This window comes from Patella vulgata, chromosome 5 (genome assembly GCF_932274485.2).
Source record: "Patella vulgata chromosome 5, xgPatVulg1.2, whole genome shotgun sequence".
Lineage (NCBI taxonomy): Eukaryota > Metazoa > Mollusca > Gastropoda > Patellidae > Patella > Patella vulgata.
Window position 1 is genome coordinate 58,913,416 of NC_065883.2, and position 17,730 is coordinate 58,931,145.

The 17,730-nt window shown below is 37.0% G+C and overlaps 3 protein-coding genes across 3 annotated transcripts in view; all 3 read left to right on the forward strand.

Annotated features, from left to right (window-relative positions):
• LOC126820764 (putative E3 ubiquitin-protein ligase UBR7) overlaps positions 1-17,730 on the forward strand; it is a 100,027-nt gene that overhangs the window by 43,537 nt on the left and 38,760 nt on the right. The window lies entirely within an intron of this gene.
• Positions 1,530-7,022, forward strand: LOC126820781 (sulfotransferase 1B1). Its single transcript, XM_050548921.1, has 5 exons — positions 1,530-1,757; positions 3,634-3,957; positions 4,593-4,693; positions 5,376-5,553; positions 6,771-7,022. The coding sequence occupies exons 1-5, from the start codon at positions 1,556-1,558 to the stop codon at positions 6,881-6,883; spliced, it is 918 nt and encodes a 305-aa protein (XP_050404878.1). The 5' UTR covers positions 1,530-1,555; the 3' UTR covers positions 6,884-7,022.
• Positions 11,571-12,971, forward strand: LOC126820768 (uncharacterized). Its single transcript, XM_050548885.1, has one exon. It carries the CDS (start codon positions 11,862-11,864, stop codon positions 12,951-12,953), a length of 1,092 nt encoding a protein of 363 aa, XP_050404842.1. The 5' UTR covers positions 11,571-11,861; the 3' UTR covers positions 12,954-12,971.

Here is a 17,730-nt window from a genome sequence, read left to right on the forward strand (position 1 = left end):
ACGTTTCAAAAAGTCTTGAAGTTAAAATCTTGAAATGAAAATATCCAGAAAAATATAATGAATTATCAACATTATTACACTAGCGGGCGTTAGCGTATGTGTACAACTTTGATACAGACTATAGATTAGAAATCAAAAGTAGACTTTTCCACGAGTGGAAGTGGGCCCCTGTTGTGTTTACAGTAATTAGTTGCATGAAACAGAAATTAAGCTCGAGATATAATAACAATACAAATAACTTTTATAATTTAAACAACTAGAAAAATTAGGACAAAGGCCTTTCTTACATATTCGCTGTTATTTGTTTACTTTTTCATATGTTTACAAATTAGACCTACACGTGTTTCGAATATGACAAAAATGGATGATAATGCTGTGTTTTAAATGGAATCTATTCACTGTTATTTGTTTACTTTTTCTTATTAATTATAACTAAAGGATAGTGTTTGCAAATTAGACCTACGCGTGTTTCGAATGTGGCAAAAATGGATGATAAATCTATAGTTTGTATCAAAGTTGTACACATACGCTAACGCCCTCTCGTGTAATAATGTTGATAATTCATTATATTTTTCTGGACATTTTCATTTCAAGATTTTAACTTCAAGACTTTTTGGGGAGCCACGGTGGCTAGGTGGGTAAGACGCTGGCTCGCTAGCCTGGAGGTTCGGTGTTCGATCCCTGCATTGGCCGAGAAAGTTCATCTGGATTTTCCGACGTGGTTTCCTCTTATCAGAAGTGCAGAACGGAGGGCCTGACAAGGACAGCTGTCTAGTCCTTCGGATGAGACGAAAAACCGATGGCCCGTGTATACATTGGAATGCACGTAAAAAATCCCTTGGCACTTGGAATTCGATATAAGAGTAGGCGATAGTGCCGCTGCCAGGGCAAAATTTCCCTCGTAGCACACTGTATGGCATATGCCCGTCTTCATTAGCCCAGTATAGGAGCAGAACGGTAGGACGTTAAACCCCATTTCATAACATTTCATTTCATTTTCAAGACTTTTTGAAACGTAGAAAATATTTTCATAAGAGTTCAAATTCCAGATTTTTTTTAGATACTTTCAGAAACCAATGAATTGATTTCTTTGTCGTGTAAAATTAAGACATTATTTTTTAATTTTAATATTTAATGATATATAAAAGTTACCGATAAAACGCCGAAAATGAAACATAAAGTCAATTTTTTAATTTTAATATTTAATGATATATAACAGTTACCGATAAAACGCCGAAAATGAAACATAAAGTCAATTTTTTTGTTTCAAATGTTGATTTTGTGCATGAAATGTTGCCATAAGAATGTGGAAACAAGAATCATTAGTTTAGAATGTTGCGTTCGTGTCTAAAATGCTCAAACTGGAATGTAGAAACAAGAATCATGAATATTGTCCCATTTGGGTTTCCATAATATTCTACTGTCTTATATTCATGGTTAAGTTTACTCTTAGTTGACCCATGCACTATTATATTCAATAGATAAGCCCATTATCTAAATGATATACTGATATTTTTAGGTCAAGATCGACATCAACTAGATACACTACATTAAAATGGACGAAGATGTTGTAGTAAAGCCAGTCATATTCATAGATAAATCAGGAAATGAATTTAAAGCGTTAGAAGTAAATGGGATACCAGTGACAGCGTTTCCAGAAGAAAGGATAGAACACTCGTATACAGAACATTTCACGAAGCTTAGGGAAATGACCATAAGAGATGATGATGTCATTGTATGCGCTTATCCCAAAGCCGGTAAGTGCTTTAGAAAGTTCTCTTAATGTTAGAAATTATGGTTGCCAATAAGCTGAAGTACACAAACACCACCAAGAATAGTGCTGAACGTGGTTAATCAATGGAAGCTGATAACTTTATTTAATCAAATTCAAATCGCCTGAGTTCAATAATAGACTATGCTAAAGAGACTTTATAATCACGAAACAAATTCTGGGGATCATTGATGCTTCTGAATTCCCAAACTTGGTGACCTTTGTATATTAATGGAACCAGGGTACAATAATATCTGTAAAATTTGGATCCAACGATTGGGATCCTTTCTAATATTATTGTCCCCCGCCTTTCGAAGAAAGCAGATGACTATTAAAATGGGTTCGCCCGTCCGTCCGTCCGTCTTTCTGTCCGTCACACTTTTTGGGACGCAATAACCCTCCGTCTAATTGAGCTAGAATGTTCAAACTTGGTGTAGGTGTTTATTAGATCGATGCCTTGATGGAGTTCGAAGATAAGCATTTTAAGCTTAGGGTAAGCAGAGATAAGCAATTTGATTGGTTGATGCTTTGGCACAAAATAACTTTAGTTCTGATTAAGTGAGAGTAACCAAACTTGATGTATAGTTTTATTATACATCAATACCTTGACTAAGTTCGATAATGAACATTTTCTGCTCAGTGTAAGCAGAGCGATAAGCAATTTGATTGGTCGAGACTTTGGAACCAATAACCCGCCTTTTTATTGAGCAACAGTGTTCACACTTGGTGTAGGTGTTTATTACGTAAATGACTTGGTGAAGTTCGAAGGTGGGACACAATAACTTTAGTTCTGATTAAGTGAGAGTAATCAAACTTAGTGTTTAGTTTCATTACATCAATACCTTGACCAAGTTCGATAATGAACATTGTTTCCTCAGGGTAAGCGGAGCGATAAGCAATTTGATTGGTCGAGACTTTGAAACACAATAACTCTCCTTCTAATTGAGGTAGAATGTTCAAACTTGGTGTAAGCGTTCATTAGGTGAATGCCTTGATGGAGTTCGATGATGAACATTGTCTGCTTACATTAAGCGGATACAAGCAATTTGATTGGTTGATGCTTTTGGGCACGATAACTTTGGTTATAATTAAGTGGGAGCTGTGCAACTCTGAGGATAGATTCATTATATCATCATTACCTTGACTAAGTTTGATGAGAATTTTCTGCTTAGGCTAAGGAGCAATAAGCAATTTGATTGGTCAAGACTTTGGAGCATAACAACTCTTCTTTTAATTGAGGTAGAATGTTTAAACTTGATGTTGATGTTCATTAGGTGAATGTCTTGACTGAGTTCAATGATTAACATTTCCCGCTAAAGCCAAGGAGAGCTAAGCAATTTCTTTAACTTTGATTCTATCTGAAAGAGAGTGAAACTTAGTGTATAGTTAATAATCAGTTTGATTGCTCGATACTTTTGAAAACGATAAACGTGGAATTAATATGTGTCATCTATTTATATCGGGTTGTCGGTGGGGGACACCAGCCTCACTGTTGACTTGTTACTCACACATTTGATTAATTTTAACCAACACTTAAAAAATTAACTCGATTATCTAGAAATCATTAAGCTTTGACATGGGTGACGAAAAGATGTGTTTCCACGTACATTTCTTTAATTTTAACATTGATATTGTTTCGCAATTATACAAAAGGCATATACATTTCTGTAATTTTGATACATCCCATCAAGAGGTTCCGAACATCATTTTCCGGATAGAAAATATGGCAATACTCCTGATGCTTCTTGAGTACTATTTAATACAACCTGTAAATTACTAATGATATTTAGATTCGTTTGCTAGATTGTGAGTTACTCGTGGCATTTATGATTTTGTGTTGAACAAGAGTCCTGCCATTTCAGGTACTCATTGGATCTGGGAAGTGATTCAGATGTTGAGAGGTCAAACAACAGAATACCATAAACAAATTAAAGAGCAGCAAATGTTAGAAGCTACGAATATTGATATAATTGAAGCCGAACCATCACCACGAGTTCTTAATTCACATTTATGGCCACGACATTTACCTAAACAAATGTTTGAAAAGAAAACGAAAATAATTTACCTCATTCGTAATCCTAAAGACACGGTAGTTTCCATGTTCTTTCATTATAATGCCGTAAAAGAATCACTTGATTATCATGGAAATTTAAGTGATTTTATCGATCTTTATCTCAATAAAGGCTGTAAGTATTTGAAGTATTGATTAATTTAGAATGACCCCAGTCCATGATTAGGCCTATTCTGGTCATTTTCGACAAAGTACTTTTGATCAGTTTTCGCCTGCTTTCAAGAAACATGGCTGAAGAGCACGGGTCAGGTAATCAGGTGACCTACCGTTTCAATAAAATAGAACTATTATTTTCGAAAAGATAGATGTGCATATAGCAAATCGTAATGCCTGTTGGTTGAAAATTGTCAACCAGTAGCTTACTTTGGGCCAAATATGGGCGACAATACACATCACTGTACAGACGAGACATCAAAAATATAAAGGTGAGGGAATTATTTGTAGGTTCTATATTATTTGAATTATTGGAATTTAGAATCCTCTCGAATTTGCCCCATAATTGTGTGTTCCTTAGTTATTGCTTACTATCATTTTTAGCAGTAATAAATATCATTCGATCTACTTGATAATTTTCATAGTTGTTACCCTTGATCATCGTGTGAATGTTCTAGCCGGAACAGCTATTCTTGGTGATTTTAAACGATCACTGGTAATTACTGTTAACGTCTTCGTGCAACTCTTTTTGGGTGTGGAGAGAAAACGGAGAGCATTATCATAGGTATTTCAATATCTATATCCACTCTGTTTCAGTACCATTTGGGCTATGGTATGATTATGTTCTAGAATGGGAAAAGTTCTTTAAAACAACTGAAAACCCATTTTATCAATTCTCTTATGAGGACATGCAGCAGGTATGTTGGTTGTATTTATAAATAAGTTTATTATCAGAAAATGTAACAGAATGTACTATCTTAGATAATATCACCAGTTAATATGTTTTCAATATGAAACTATTATATATTATATTATCTTAGATATATAATACCATCAGTTATCAGTAAGGGCTGACATTATATATCATTAGTAATATATATTCGTTATCGTTTTGTTAATGTTATCAGTAAGATAACATCGCATATTGTATTATCCGCCAGATAATTTGACCTATAAGTTACTGTTAGATAATATCACCTATAGATACTATCACATATACCTATTATCATCAGTAACAGATAATATCACCAGTAACTGTTAGATGATATCAGCAGTAACTATTAGATGATATCAGCAGTAACAGTTAGATAATATCACCCGTAACTGTTAGATGGTATCAGCAGTATCTGTCAGATAATATCACCAGTAACTGTTAGGTAATATCACGTGTATCCGTTATCAGTATCGTCAGCTGTGAGATATAATAGCATCTTTAGCCATAACAACAAGGCGGGATGGACTGAGAGTGTATGAGCATTGCAGGCCAGGGGGGGGGGGGCATCTAATGAAGATAAATCATGATAGTTTATCATATATACTGTATCTTAAATAATGACACTAGAAACAAACATAAAACAATTATATTTGCCTTTACTTCAGAATCCCGTAGATCATGTAAAAGGATTGGCTAAATTTCTGGACACTAATGTCTCTGATGAATTATGTGAAGCTATAGTTGATGCTTGTTCTTTTAATAAACTAAAGAAAGCCAATGATGAAGTAAAAGACGATTTTGTAAAACCTCGTTTAACCGAAGGACGTTCATTGTATAGAAAAGGTAGGGCTAGAAAAACTGTAGCAGAATCAGTCTATATATTATATTCATCAAACCCCAGCTTAGGCATGGGCCAAGTGGGTCCAGACCCAGAGCCCCGCGGTTTAGGAGGGGGGGGGGCACAGTTCATGACAAAACGATAAAAAAATCCAGATGAAAGTTCTACTCATCGGTTCTATTCGTACCATTTATTTTGTATTTGGTGTAGTATATTGGTGAAACCGTCTAGGCCTACCGCTGCCATATATCTTTGTTTTGGCCTGATCGTGGGGGTTTGTCTGACTCTGGAGTGGCTACTGTTGTATCTCTCTTCTTAAGGACATCACCGTTGTGTTGTCGTACGATATCGAAATTAAATATGTATCAGGAACAATGATATGTCATTTAACAGTTACACAATAGTCTACATTACAATTTTTAAAATTATCATTTCTTTCTCTCAAACCCAACTCCTGTAAAAGTCTAACCAGCGTGGCTAGACTCCGGAAAATACTACATCATGAGAATCAACCGGTCTTCTACAGAACCCAGTGATGTCTGATCTCTAAAGAATTCTGACTTTTCTATCACTCGATCCCTCTTTTCTGTGCCTACCTCTAATTGATTAAAGCCATAGACTGATAACAGCTAAATTCCAAATATTGAATATATATGCACCATACCCTACATATCGGCAGGGATTATCACCTAATTTGGTCAACATATATGATGTACGTTTTATAACAAAGAAAAATGTAAATGACGAACCGATTCGGTGAGAAGTCTATTTTTCGGGTAACTTACTTCTGTTTTTCGGACACAAACATCAGAGAATAAGACCGCACAGCATAGAAATATAATTGTATAATTATAACATGAAATCGCCCGCGGTTTACGTTTTGAATACTATAATACTGAAGTGGAGCTTTGTGGAAAATTCGTATTAGTTAACGATTAATTCATTCTGAAATTTCGGGTGACAACATTTTTTTTCGGGCAGATAGCCTCAGCATACCCCCCCCCCCCAACCCCTTATTGAAATTGTCCCCCTACGCCTATGAATATAATCAGTCTGGTCACTTGATTTGCTTTGATACGGTCACCGCGGTAGAAACCGACTTGCCTGTCGGCGGACAAATCAAACAGGCCCGCGTATACCAGAATTCGTTAGTCCAGACAAGTAGGATATTAAACCGCATTTCATTCTATTGTATAAAAAATCTCACGGTAACTATTTTCAGGTAAAGTTGGTGATTGGAAGAATTGGTTAACTGTAGCTGAAAGTGAAAATATTGATCAAATGACAGCTAAACGAATCAAAGACAGTCAAATTAACCTGAAATATACAATTTAAAAAATTAAAAACAAAAAAAAACCCCCATAAAACACACACACTATGATACATTTGCATTGAAATTAGCGCCTGATAATGTTGGCGATATTGTTTGTTTCGAATTCAAGCACAAATAAGATATAAAAATTATTAAAAAGTGTTTAAAGTTTCTATTTATTAGAAAATACTTCGAATTCCGGTCTATATCTGTTACGTGCAGTCGTATAGAAACCAGTTGATGCTTAATTGCGGCTTCTTGTTTATGTCTTCCGGTTAAAGACTCATAGCGAAGTCAAGAAATAAACAACACGATACTATGAAGTTCCGTGGCTTCTTGGCTTGTCACTGAATATATTTATTAGAAAATACTTCGAATTCCGGTCTATATCTGTTACGTGCAGTCGTATAGAAACCAGTTGATGCTTAATTGCGGCTTCTTGTTTATGTCTTCCGGTTAAAGACTCATAGCGAAGTCAAGAAATAAACAACACGATACTATGAAGTTCCGTGGCTTCTTGGCTTGTCACTGAATATATTTCTGGCCTTCTTGCTTTCGCGCTGTTAACTCATAGAGAAGTGACGAAGCGAGATTAGGATCATTATCGGCTTCCATAGTTGGCAGTTGAAATTTGAAGAGAGGAAGATAATGATAGATACCGAGGGTTCTTTTGCCAGATTACTGTTTTGGTGTGTTCATGCATTGCAGCATTTTGTTTTATATGGAGCATATATCTATTCTCCCACCGCCAAGATTAACAAATATTTTGTGTTCATGTGTACGAATATTACCGAAGCAATGACCCGAGAAATCCTTCTTTTGCCAGAGCGAAAAGTTGGGTATTTGACCTAGATTATAATTATTTAAACCATCTACACAGTGTTGTGAAGTTTGTTGCCGGGGATCCTCTATATTTGTGATGGTACAAATATTGTTTGTTTGCTGCGTGGTCCAACATGTGATTAAAAGATCCTACAAAGGTCTGATTTTCACATTTTAAGCTCCTTTAGGCTGCTATTACAGAGGGATATACGATATACGGTATTCGGTATACGGTATACGGGCACGGCGCTTTACACGGCATATACTATACGTAGGTATACTGGCCTGGTCAGTTATTTTCCCAACCGATTTTGGTACCTTCATCGAGGCTCATTCATATCCAAACAGAATGGATTCAGAAGAAGAGGAAACTCTGACTTGGTTTTTACTTGCGGAGGCGTAAAGTATGGTGGCGTGAAGGTCAGGCTTTGAGTCGGCTCATTCCAATATTGGGGGGGGGGGGGGATAACTGGAAATCACTGTTCATGATAATCTAGAATAGTCTACCATACCTAGAGATATGTCCATCAATCTTCAGAACGTTTAAATTGGAACTTTTTACAACACAAATGCCCCATTTTCTACTCATCCCATTGAATTTACTCCTTCCTGAAGCAAGTACGCCGAAAAAAACCGAACATGCACGATACCATGTATTATACGCGTATAGCGTGCCCCTATACTCATATAGTCCGATGTAAACCGGTAAGCAAATTTCTGTTGTTCAAACACAAGTATTCGCGTATACCTCTAAACGTATACCGAATACCGTATACCCCTATGTAATAGCAGCCTAAGAGACATGTTAGCATGAAGGATCAGTAGTAGCCCCAGCTTCTAAAAGCAACGTGCAAGTCTGAATAGCACGAGGTAGGATTCGCTTACTCTTTCCAAGGCACCTGACATCACTTCCCAACTTAGGTGTTCACATACCTAACCAGTTTTTGTTTTGATTCTGTATACAAATACAATTGTTGATAAATACAGACTGGTTTACAGTCTCCGAATACATGCGAAATTCCCATTTTGTGCTATATTCCTGAAGCAATGCCCAGAGAAATCCCTCTCTGGCCACTGCTGGATTGGCTTCTGATACTTGAGCTTTTGAGGGAGTGTGTCTATTCTTCCCTTTCAATCAAATCTATCCCAAGTACAGCAACTAGACAGCCCTTCGTTTAATCTGGGGTCTTCCCTTAAACTTTGGACAATGATCTGGGGTCTTCCCTAAAACTTTGGACAATGATTTAAGGTATTAAAAACGGTGAAGGTATTGTTCGTCTCCAAACAGTCTTGTTTACACTGTATTCGTTTTAATAGCCTCGTTTGTCACGCAATTAGTTTTTCTGCACCATTCTGCTATGCAGTGGTTAATTGGGAATAATAAAATGGGGAGTAATGACGCAACGTTATGTAAACATAATATTTGGTCCAATTTGGAGCTCTGTTTAAAGCGTAATGATATTGTTACGCAGTTAGCTATTGGTAGTTAATCGCAGGGGCGGATCTAGGAATTTTGAAAAGGGGGGGGCGCCGCAAAATGAGGGCACTGACCGCGGAGACGGGGCACGCCGCTGAGAGGGTTTTTTTTTTGGGGGGGGGGGGGCCAAGAAAATTATCCGTCATTTCCTTGAATCTGTAGCCATTCCAAGAGCTATTTGGCTGATATTTTCGTCTAAGTAAACGTTCGGAAATCGTTGAAAAAGAGCCTTAAAATTGAGCAAAAGAGCCAGTTGAACATGCGACTCGAAAATTGTCATGGCGAGCGAGGCATTATGATGGGAAAAAAGACGAATCTATTCCCTAGCCACTTCACTATTTAAGCCTTGTAACTTGTACTGTGCACACATGAAACAATGCTACATCAAGTTGCACTCATGGGCGTAGGTGATGGGCATGAGTGTATTCGCCGCCGATTCCACAAGATGCTATCATTGATGTCTGTCTATAGTCACTCTATAGGATTAGGGCACCGTTAGCTAAACCACAAGTATTCGTTTGAAAGTGGGAAGCATTAATTAGACCAGACTGGTGTGTTTGAGTCGATGGTTTGACTCATTTGGGATCCCTGCAACGGGTTGGGAACGGACATATTTGGGTCTGAGAAAAGGCACTATCAGTAGTAAAAAAGGGCACTGTCGAAATTTTTTTTTTTTGGGGGGGGGGGGCGCCCCCTTGGATCCGCCTCTGAATCGGACAATTGACCAGTCATAATTTGGAACAGAAATTTGCTTCCGTTACATCAGTGTAAAGTGGGATTAGGCATAATCAAACGAAGCACTGCAAGGAGTATGAATATGAATGGAGTATTTGATAAATGAACATCTCCGAATTGTCGTTTTAGAGTACAGGCCAAAATACGATTTGTAATCCACGTGGCGGAGACTGGTCCACAAATGTAATAAAATAATACTGTCAAAGACAAAATGAAGTGATATGCACAGAAGGGGAAAATGAAGACGAGGGAAGAAATATAGGGTAAAAGATTACACTTTCTGAATAAAGGCTGTAGAATAATTACATCAGATATTTTTGGCTACCCGGACAGAATACATATTCTTTTCTCTGGAAAATGAATATTTTCTCCAAAAGAAACAAAATTACCCCAACAATTTCTTAACTGGTAAATCATAATATATAGATTAGAAGTAGTTCTTCAAACACATTTTGCCAGATATCATTAATGAGCCCACCGTCAGCTTTATACAGGAAAGTGTATATATGAATTACAAGATGAGCCCAATGCAATAGAATCTACTTCATTGCGCACACGATTAAGCCAACATAAATCCACCTGGAGATACACCTTAAATTTGTATAATACAACATGCAGTGCTCTAATAAATGGTCTAAAATGAACATGTTTTTATTGAGACAGATTTGCCAGAAATATTGAAAATTGTTGATAAATCGAGAGCAGATGCTATGAATGAGTTGCTTCAAAAGACCTTGTCTTATAATATAAATCTGGCCAGTACAGATAACCCACACCCAGCGGGTGAAATTTCTAAACAATCCAAGGAAGAGCCAATGACTACACCAAACTCAAATAGGCCTACTCAATATTCAGTCTAGGAGTAGTGTTTTATGCGAGTGTGACGACAATGATACGCCCATTATTTCACAGAATGAGTTAATAAAAACACAAAACAAATTAAATTGTAATTTTTTATTAACCCTAACCTACTTTTGGCATAGTATTGGCCACAGCTGTTCATTTTAATTTATTAGATGGGCTGACGCAACTGTCAAAGCCCAAAACAATCAAAATCAACAAATCAATCCAACAACAATCAAACAACAACAATACTCAAATTGACTCGGGTTAGCGATGTCAACAATTTATCGAATTAACTCGGGTCAGCGAGGTCAAAACTCGGGTTAGCGAGGTGAAACATGACAGTGAACTCGAGTCAGCGATGTCACTTTGTCTATCTATATTCATATGCTGATATCTATTAAGATACCCATTTAATTTAATTGTGCGCGCAATCGCCAAATAAGATATCCTGCAAATGAAACAAAACACTAAAAAACAATTTGAATCCAAAAATGTAAGTAATCATCAACAAAATTATCTTTTAATACTATTTATCACATAACCATGATAACCCAAATTCAACCAAACAAAATAATAAAATTGTGCAACCTTTAACATAACCATAGTGGATATTCACAGCTGTGACATTTGTAAAATCTACAATGCAAAGCAACGACAGTACAATTATAAACAAAATTGTAAAATAGCCCATATTAGGGACGGGTAAGGGTGGGAAAATTTTTTAAATCTTCCACAACTTAATAATATTTTCAAAACGAAATAAAGACAAGAGCAAATACATGTGACTTTACCCATGCATGACTAGTAATTTCGGCAGTTTCCCTGATGATAATACGGCGCCTGCTAGAATCAATGCTACATGTATAAGATCGCGAATACCAGTATTAGTTCGCCCACCGGCTTCAGATCGAGAGAATCAACATAATACTAGTGTAAACACTGACAGTGACTTTGTTGTTCCCAATACTATTTCCATACCTGTAATTTCCTCTGCTAGATCTAGTGGTATTCCAAAAAGAAAGAAAACTGGTACAGGTAATGGTGGCTCTGCAGGAAAGAAAAGGCGTCCTGTGGCTTCGCAGGGGGCGAGTTCATGTAGTTTTCAGCAGCCGGTTAATGTGATGGCTGGGCTCTCGCAACATCCACAGTATAGTATACCCAGTACCATTCCATCACAGTTTGTGGGTACCCCTACAAGGCCTATGTCAGGATCAGGTATAACAGGTGATATAATGAGTTGTAATTGTGAAAATCAGGAAGGCTTCATGTCATCTGTCCCCAATATTGCAAGTCCCACTATTTGCGAGAGTGGTCATGAGGTTTTAGGTCAAAGCATTTCGGAAAGTATGCGTCAGAATATTGAATGTTTACCCACTATGTCAGAGAGTGTTCATGATGTTTTGGGTAATAACATTTCGCAGAGTATGCGCCAAAAAATTGCTAGAGGCGAGTATGTTGATTTAGCTCACTTGATCACCAAAACCAATTCTGGTAAAACAGCTCTTGTTTTGAATGATGAGGGAGAAATTGTAACCCGAGAAAAGTTGACTCATTCTGTTCTGACAATTGACAGTTGGACTGATGCCTTCCTTGTTTATATTAGTATTTATTTACGTGGTCATCCTGAAAGGGTGCAAGAAATGTTAAAATACATGCACACCATTAGGCTTGCCGCGTCAAGGGGCTATGGATGGAGTTCATATGATGAACAATTTCGGTTAAAAAGGAGTCTGGATCCAAGTAGCTCTTGGTCAAGTGTAGATTTTGAGTTATGGTTGATTCACATGGCCGATGGTAAATCAGTAACTAAGCCCAGTATTAAGTTAACAGGAAAATGTTTTGATTTTAATTATAAAGGGTATTGTTCTAAGACATCTTGTCAATACTGGCACAATTGTATGTCCTGTGCAGGTAATCACCCTGTTGTAGCTTGTAATGTTCAGAATACACAAAATACCAGTAGGAGATTTTTTGAGGGGTCAGTGCAACAGCGTCCAATCGGTTTTCCACGTAATTCATACAGGTGGGGCAATCCCCTGAATAACAGTGTTAATCAATCAAGACCATTTTTACAGGGTGGTAATAATAGATACAGTAATTCCATGTACGATAATGTAGGCCCTCGACAAGGAAATATTCAGAGGTTTGGTAAGAGGTCTTTTGATAATCAAAATGCAAGTTTCAGGGGGAGGGGGCAACAATATAGGAATTGATGTCAGGTTTTTCCTGGAATTGGGTCCAATGTTGGAATAAGTAATGTGTGGTCCATGGGTGAGTCACCTTTAAATGTAGGAAAAATTTGCAGATATTTGGAATTGTACCCTGTAAGGGCCAGGGCAAATGAATTAAAAGAGGGGTTAATCAATGGATTCAGGTTAAATTATACAGGTCCAAGGAATTTTCAATTCAGTAAAAATTTAATATCTGCTTATGAGCATAGCATTGAACTATCTGCAAAACTTTGTAAGGAAATCGAATTGGGTCGCATTGCTGGTCCGTTTGCACAAAGGCCAATTTCTAATTTACACATATCTCCCATAGGTGTTGTTCCCAAGTCTGATGGTGGCTGGAGGCTAATAACGCATTTATCTTATCCCAGAACAAAGGGCATAAATAGTTTTATTCACCCTGATTTATGTACTGTCAATTATACTTCGGTTGATAATGTTATAGATAAATTATTGTCATTAGGTAAAGGTTCATTGATGGCCAAAATGGATATAAAATCTGCATTTAGATTACTTAGAATAAATCCAGGGGATTTTGATTTGTTAGGGTATTATTTCAATAACTGTTTCTATATAGATAAGTGCCTTCCTATGGGCTGTGCCATTTCTTGCAATTTATTTGAAAAGTTTTCCACATTTTTACATTGGATTATAGAATATAACTCTGGTTGCAGTTCATTTGATCATTATTTGGATGATTTTATCTTTATGGGGTCAAGTGATTCTATTGACTGTAGCATGTTGATGTCTGGTTTTACTGATCTTTGTAATGAAATTGGTGTTCCTGTTGCTAGTGAAAAGACTGTTGGCCCGCTTACCCGGCTGACATTCCTGGGTCTTGAAATTGACAGTGTGGATTATTGTCTCAGAATTCCTAATGAAAAAATTGTAAAATTGATCACATTGCTGAAGTCTATAATGGAGCGCAAGAAAGTTACATTGCATGATTTGCAGACATTGACCGGTTCCCTTAACTTTGTGTGTAGGGCGGTCAGGCCTGGCAGGGCGTTTTTGCGTCGAATGTATGATTCTATGTGTGGCATTAAGGAAAAACACCATCATATCAGGATTAATAAAAGTTTACGGGAGGACATGTCAATGTGGCTTCATTTTTTAGAAAATTTTAATGGTGTGACATTATTTCCAGAGAAAGAGTGGTTTTGTAATGAAACATTAGATTTGTACACAGATAGTGCTGGGGGTGCTTTGTTAGGATGTGGGGCTTATTTTGCCGGTCAATGGGTCTATTATGGTTGGCCGGATATTTGGGAAAAGTCATCTATTTTAGCTGATGTTACTTTTTTAGAGTTGATTCCTGTGGTCATTGCGCTGGAACTTTGGGGCCCGCAGTTTGCAAATAAGAAATTACTGCTTCACATTGATAATTTAGCTTTGGTCAGTATTTTGAATACATGCACATCTAAATCGAAAAGAGTTATGTCCCTTCTTCGCCCCCTTTTGTTAGTGTTTCTAAAACATAATATTATTTTTCGAGCAAAACACATATGTGGACTTGATAATGAAATTAGTGATGCTATTTCTCGTCAGCAGTGGGATCGATTTCGGCGACTAGCACCCAACGCAGACCAGTCACCACAGCAGGTTCCCAGAAACATATTGGATGCGATTTACAGAACGAAGTTAACCGATTAATTGGAGCAGCATATTCATACAATACACACTTGGCGTATGCCACTGGGTTATCCTCTTTCTCCTCATTTTGTGTTCATAATAACATTGTTGAGGTATGGCCTCCAACTTTGGAAATGGTTTTAAAATTTATTGCATCATTGTCATTGAGGAATCTGGCTCCTAGCACAGTAAGATCTTATGTGTCTTCAATTAGTTATAAATGTAAGATGATAGGTGGGCAGGATATTACCAAACAATTTTTGGTAATAAAAGCACTTGAAGGTATGAAACGGGGTCGAGGTATACACGTAGGTGATAGTAGATTACCTGTTTCTATTACTTTACTTCGGAAAATTTTAATGATTTTACCCTCGGTTTGTGCTGATTTATATGAAGTAAAATTATTCAGGGCAGCATTTACCATTGCATTCTTTGGTTTATTTAGGATAGGGGAATTGACTTGTTCGAAGGGCAATGATATAGATAATATTCTTGCAGTTGATGACATTGTAATTGATTCCTCGATAGCTGTTATGAAAGTTACCTTACGTCACTCTAAAACTGATCAGTGGGGAAAAGGAATTACAATTACTATTCCATCCATAAATGATAATGTATGTGCAGTGTATCACATGGCTCAGTTTTTAGTTTCTAGGCCTGGGGCTATTGGCCCGGTTTTTTGTCATTTTAATAAATCAATTCTTACAAGGTATCAATTCTCCTCCATTTTGAGAAAGGCTCTTACATTGTTAGGAATTGATGATGGGCCTTATAAAACTCACTCATTTAGAATTGGGGGTGCTTCTGCACTGTCTTTAGCCAATTGTCCCGAAGAAACAATTAAATTAGCAGGTAGATGGAAATCATCTTGTTTTCGTACGTATATAAGACTACCAAAATTAATATAGAGTCATGAAATATTGTAGTTTCTTGTTATTTTCAGATTATCGAATTGTGTTGATAATTGGTTCTTCAATTGTAGAACATGCATATCATAAATCCAAATATAGGCCGGGTGGTCCAAGTCTTTGTTTACGGCGTCTTGGTTTTTGGGTAACATGGGAGGGTCACTCTGGCCTTCGGTTGGAAGCATTGAAGACAAAATTAAACAATTACCAATTTTGCCCAGATTATATAATTGTACATTGTGGAGGTAACGATTTGGGAATCCTACCACTACATATTTTTCGTGATACTCTTCGTGATTTATTTGAATATACGAGACGTGAATATCCATACTCTATTGTTGTTTGGTCGCATATCCTTCCAAGACAGCAGTGGCGCTATTCACCAAATTGTATTGTAATGGAAAGGGCAAGGAAAAGGATTAATAGCTTTGCTTCTAAGCAAGTAATTGTATATGGGGGAAAATGTATCCGGTACCCAGATATATCTTACATTAACCCAGAATTGTTCGATAAGGATGGTGTTCATCTTTCAGATACTGGGAATTCCATTTTCCTGAATGCAATTCAAGGGGCTATTGAGTATTTTGAGTTAAATTGGTCGGAAAATTGTTACCCTCCAAACCCACCATTAATAACGAATGGATATTAATGATGTCGGCTAAATTGGTTGCAATTTATATATTGGCTTGTGGTCACAGCTTCATGTGCGCTGCCCCCAGTTGGCGGTGACCATGTTAAGTAACATGGTCATTTGGCGATTGCGCGCACAATTAAATTAAATGGGTATCTTAATAGATATCAGCATATGAATATAGATAGACAAAGTGACATCGCTGACTCGAGTTCACTGTCATGTTTCACCTCGCTAACCCGAGTTTTGACCTCGCTGACCCGAGTTAATTCGATAAATTGTTGACATCGCTAACATCAAATTACATGAAAAAGAAAAAACAATGACAAATTCGTTAGGAATAAAACGTGCCGGTAAATAAATCCATTATGAAAACAATAAACTAAAATATTTTCACTTATGAAATTATTGCTGTCATATCGATCTTTCCATCTTTATATTAATTATGTGTCAATGTAAACGAGAAATCTCGCGCCAACTTCAACCTGCACGCAATATGGATGCGGACTGACAGACCGGCTACTTCAACATTTTCCCATGGAAACTTATGACAGAAAGTCCAAAGCTCTCCCCAAGCACGGCCTATTTCACAGGAAAACACATGCAAGCCTTGTTAAAATCAAAAATTTTTTAAATCTTCCACAACTTAATAATATTTTCAAAACGAAATAAAGACAAGAGCAAATACATGTGACTTTACCCATGCATGACAATTTGCAGAAAGGAAGAAGCAACAAAGGGGAATAACTCCCCGTTCAATAACGTCTTCTATTCCATATAAGGAATAGAAGTAAATAGTGTGATAACTAGCACAGGAGTGTCAGAATTTCAGATAGATGATAGCCTCACTATAGTCCTAACTTTAGTCCCTCTCAAGAATCAATGAATCTTGTTAGTACAACCTCAATAAAACTAATTAAGGTCAGCCCCAAAAGCCTAGATAATTCTTCAGTGAATGAATCTAGCCTAGTACCACTGGAGTTGCCCCCCTTGGACTATTTTCACTCTAGTTTGAACAAACAAGAATTGACTTTCACACCACCGGAATTACTTCCGTTAAGCAAATACAGTGTTGCTAGCACTTGTAGTAATGTGCACTCCATCACGAGCACCCAAACGCTCATGTATGACACCCCCAGGTATCGTAGGCCTTTTGTTTCTGTCATGCCGCGTATAATAAAATATTCTGGTACCGGTATTGTTGATATTAAAAATAGCACATATGCTGAAGATGTATTGATAAAATAAAGCACCACCAAGTTAAAGGACGTCCTCACTGAGAAAATAGATGTGCTTTTGAATGAGAATAATATGCTAAGTGAGAAAGTAAATTTGCTTACAAGTGAAAATAATAAACTTAAACATGAACTCGACCATTTGAGCATAGAATCAAAACGTACAAGAGTGCCGAATCCAAACCTTTTTGTAGTGATTCCACACATGCCACACCTATAGACCATCATTCGGGGGGCAAATGTGAACAATTGAGTAATACAAAGTATTTGTTAGAATCAGAATTTTTAATATTATCAAAGAAAATTGACGATTCTGCTGCTATTTGTAGTCAAATAAGCAAGCTAGACCAGTATTT

Excerpts from the sequence above, each read along its gene's own strand:
- LOC126820781 (XM_050548921.1), top strand. The coding sequence starts at position 1,556 with ATGGACGAAGATGTTGTAGTAAAGCCAGTCATATTCATAGATAAATCA. Across the intron at positions 4,694-5,375 it reads CTTATGAGGACATGCAGCAG|AATCCCGTAGATCATGTAAA; the intron begins GTATGTTGGTTG and ends CCTTTACTTCAG. Across the intron at positions 5,554-6,770 it reads ACGTTCATTGTATAGAAAAG|GTAAAGTTGGTGATTGGAAG; the intron begins GTAGGGCTAGAA and ends AACTATTTTCAG.
- LOC126820768 (XM_050548885.1), top strand. The coding sequence starts at position 11,862 with ATGGCTGGGCTCTCGCAACATCCACAGTATAGTATACCCAGTACCATT.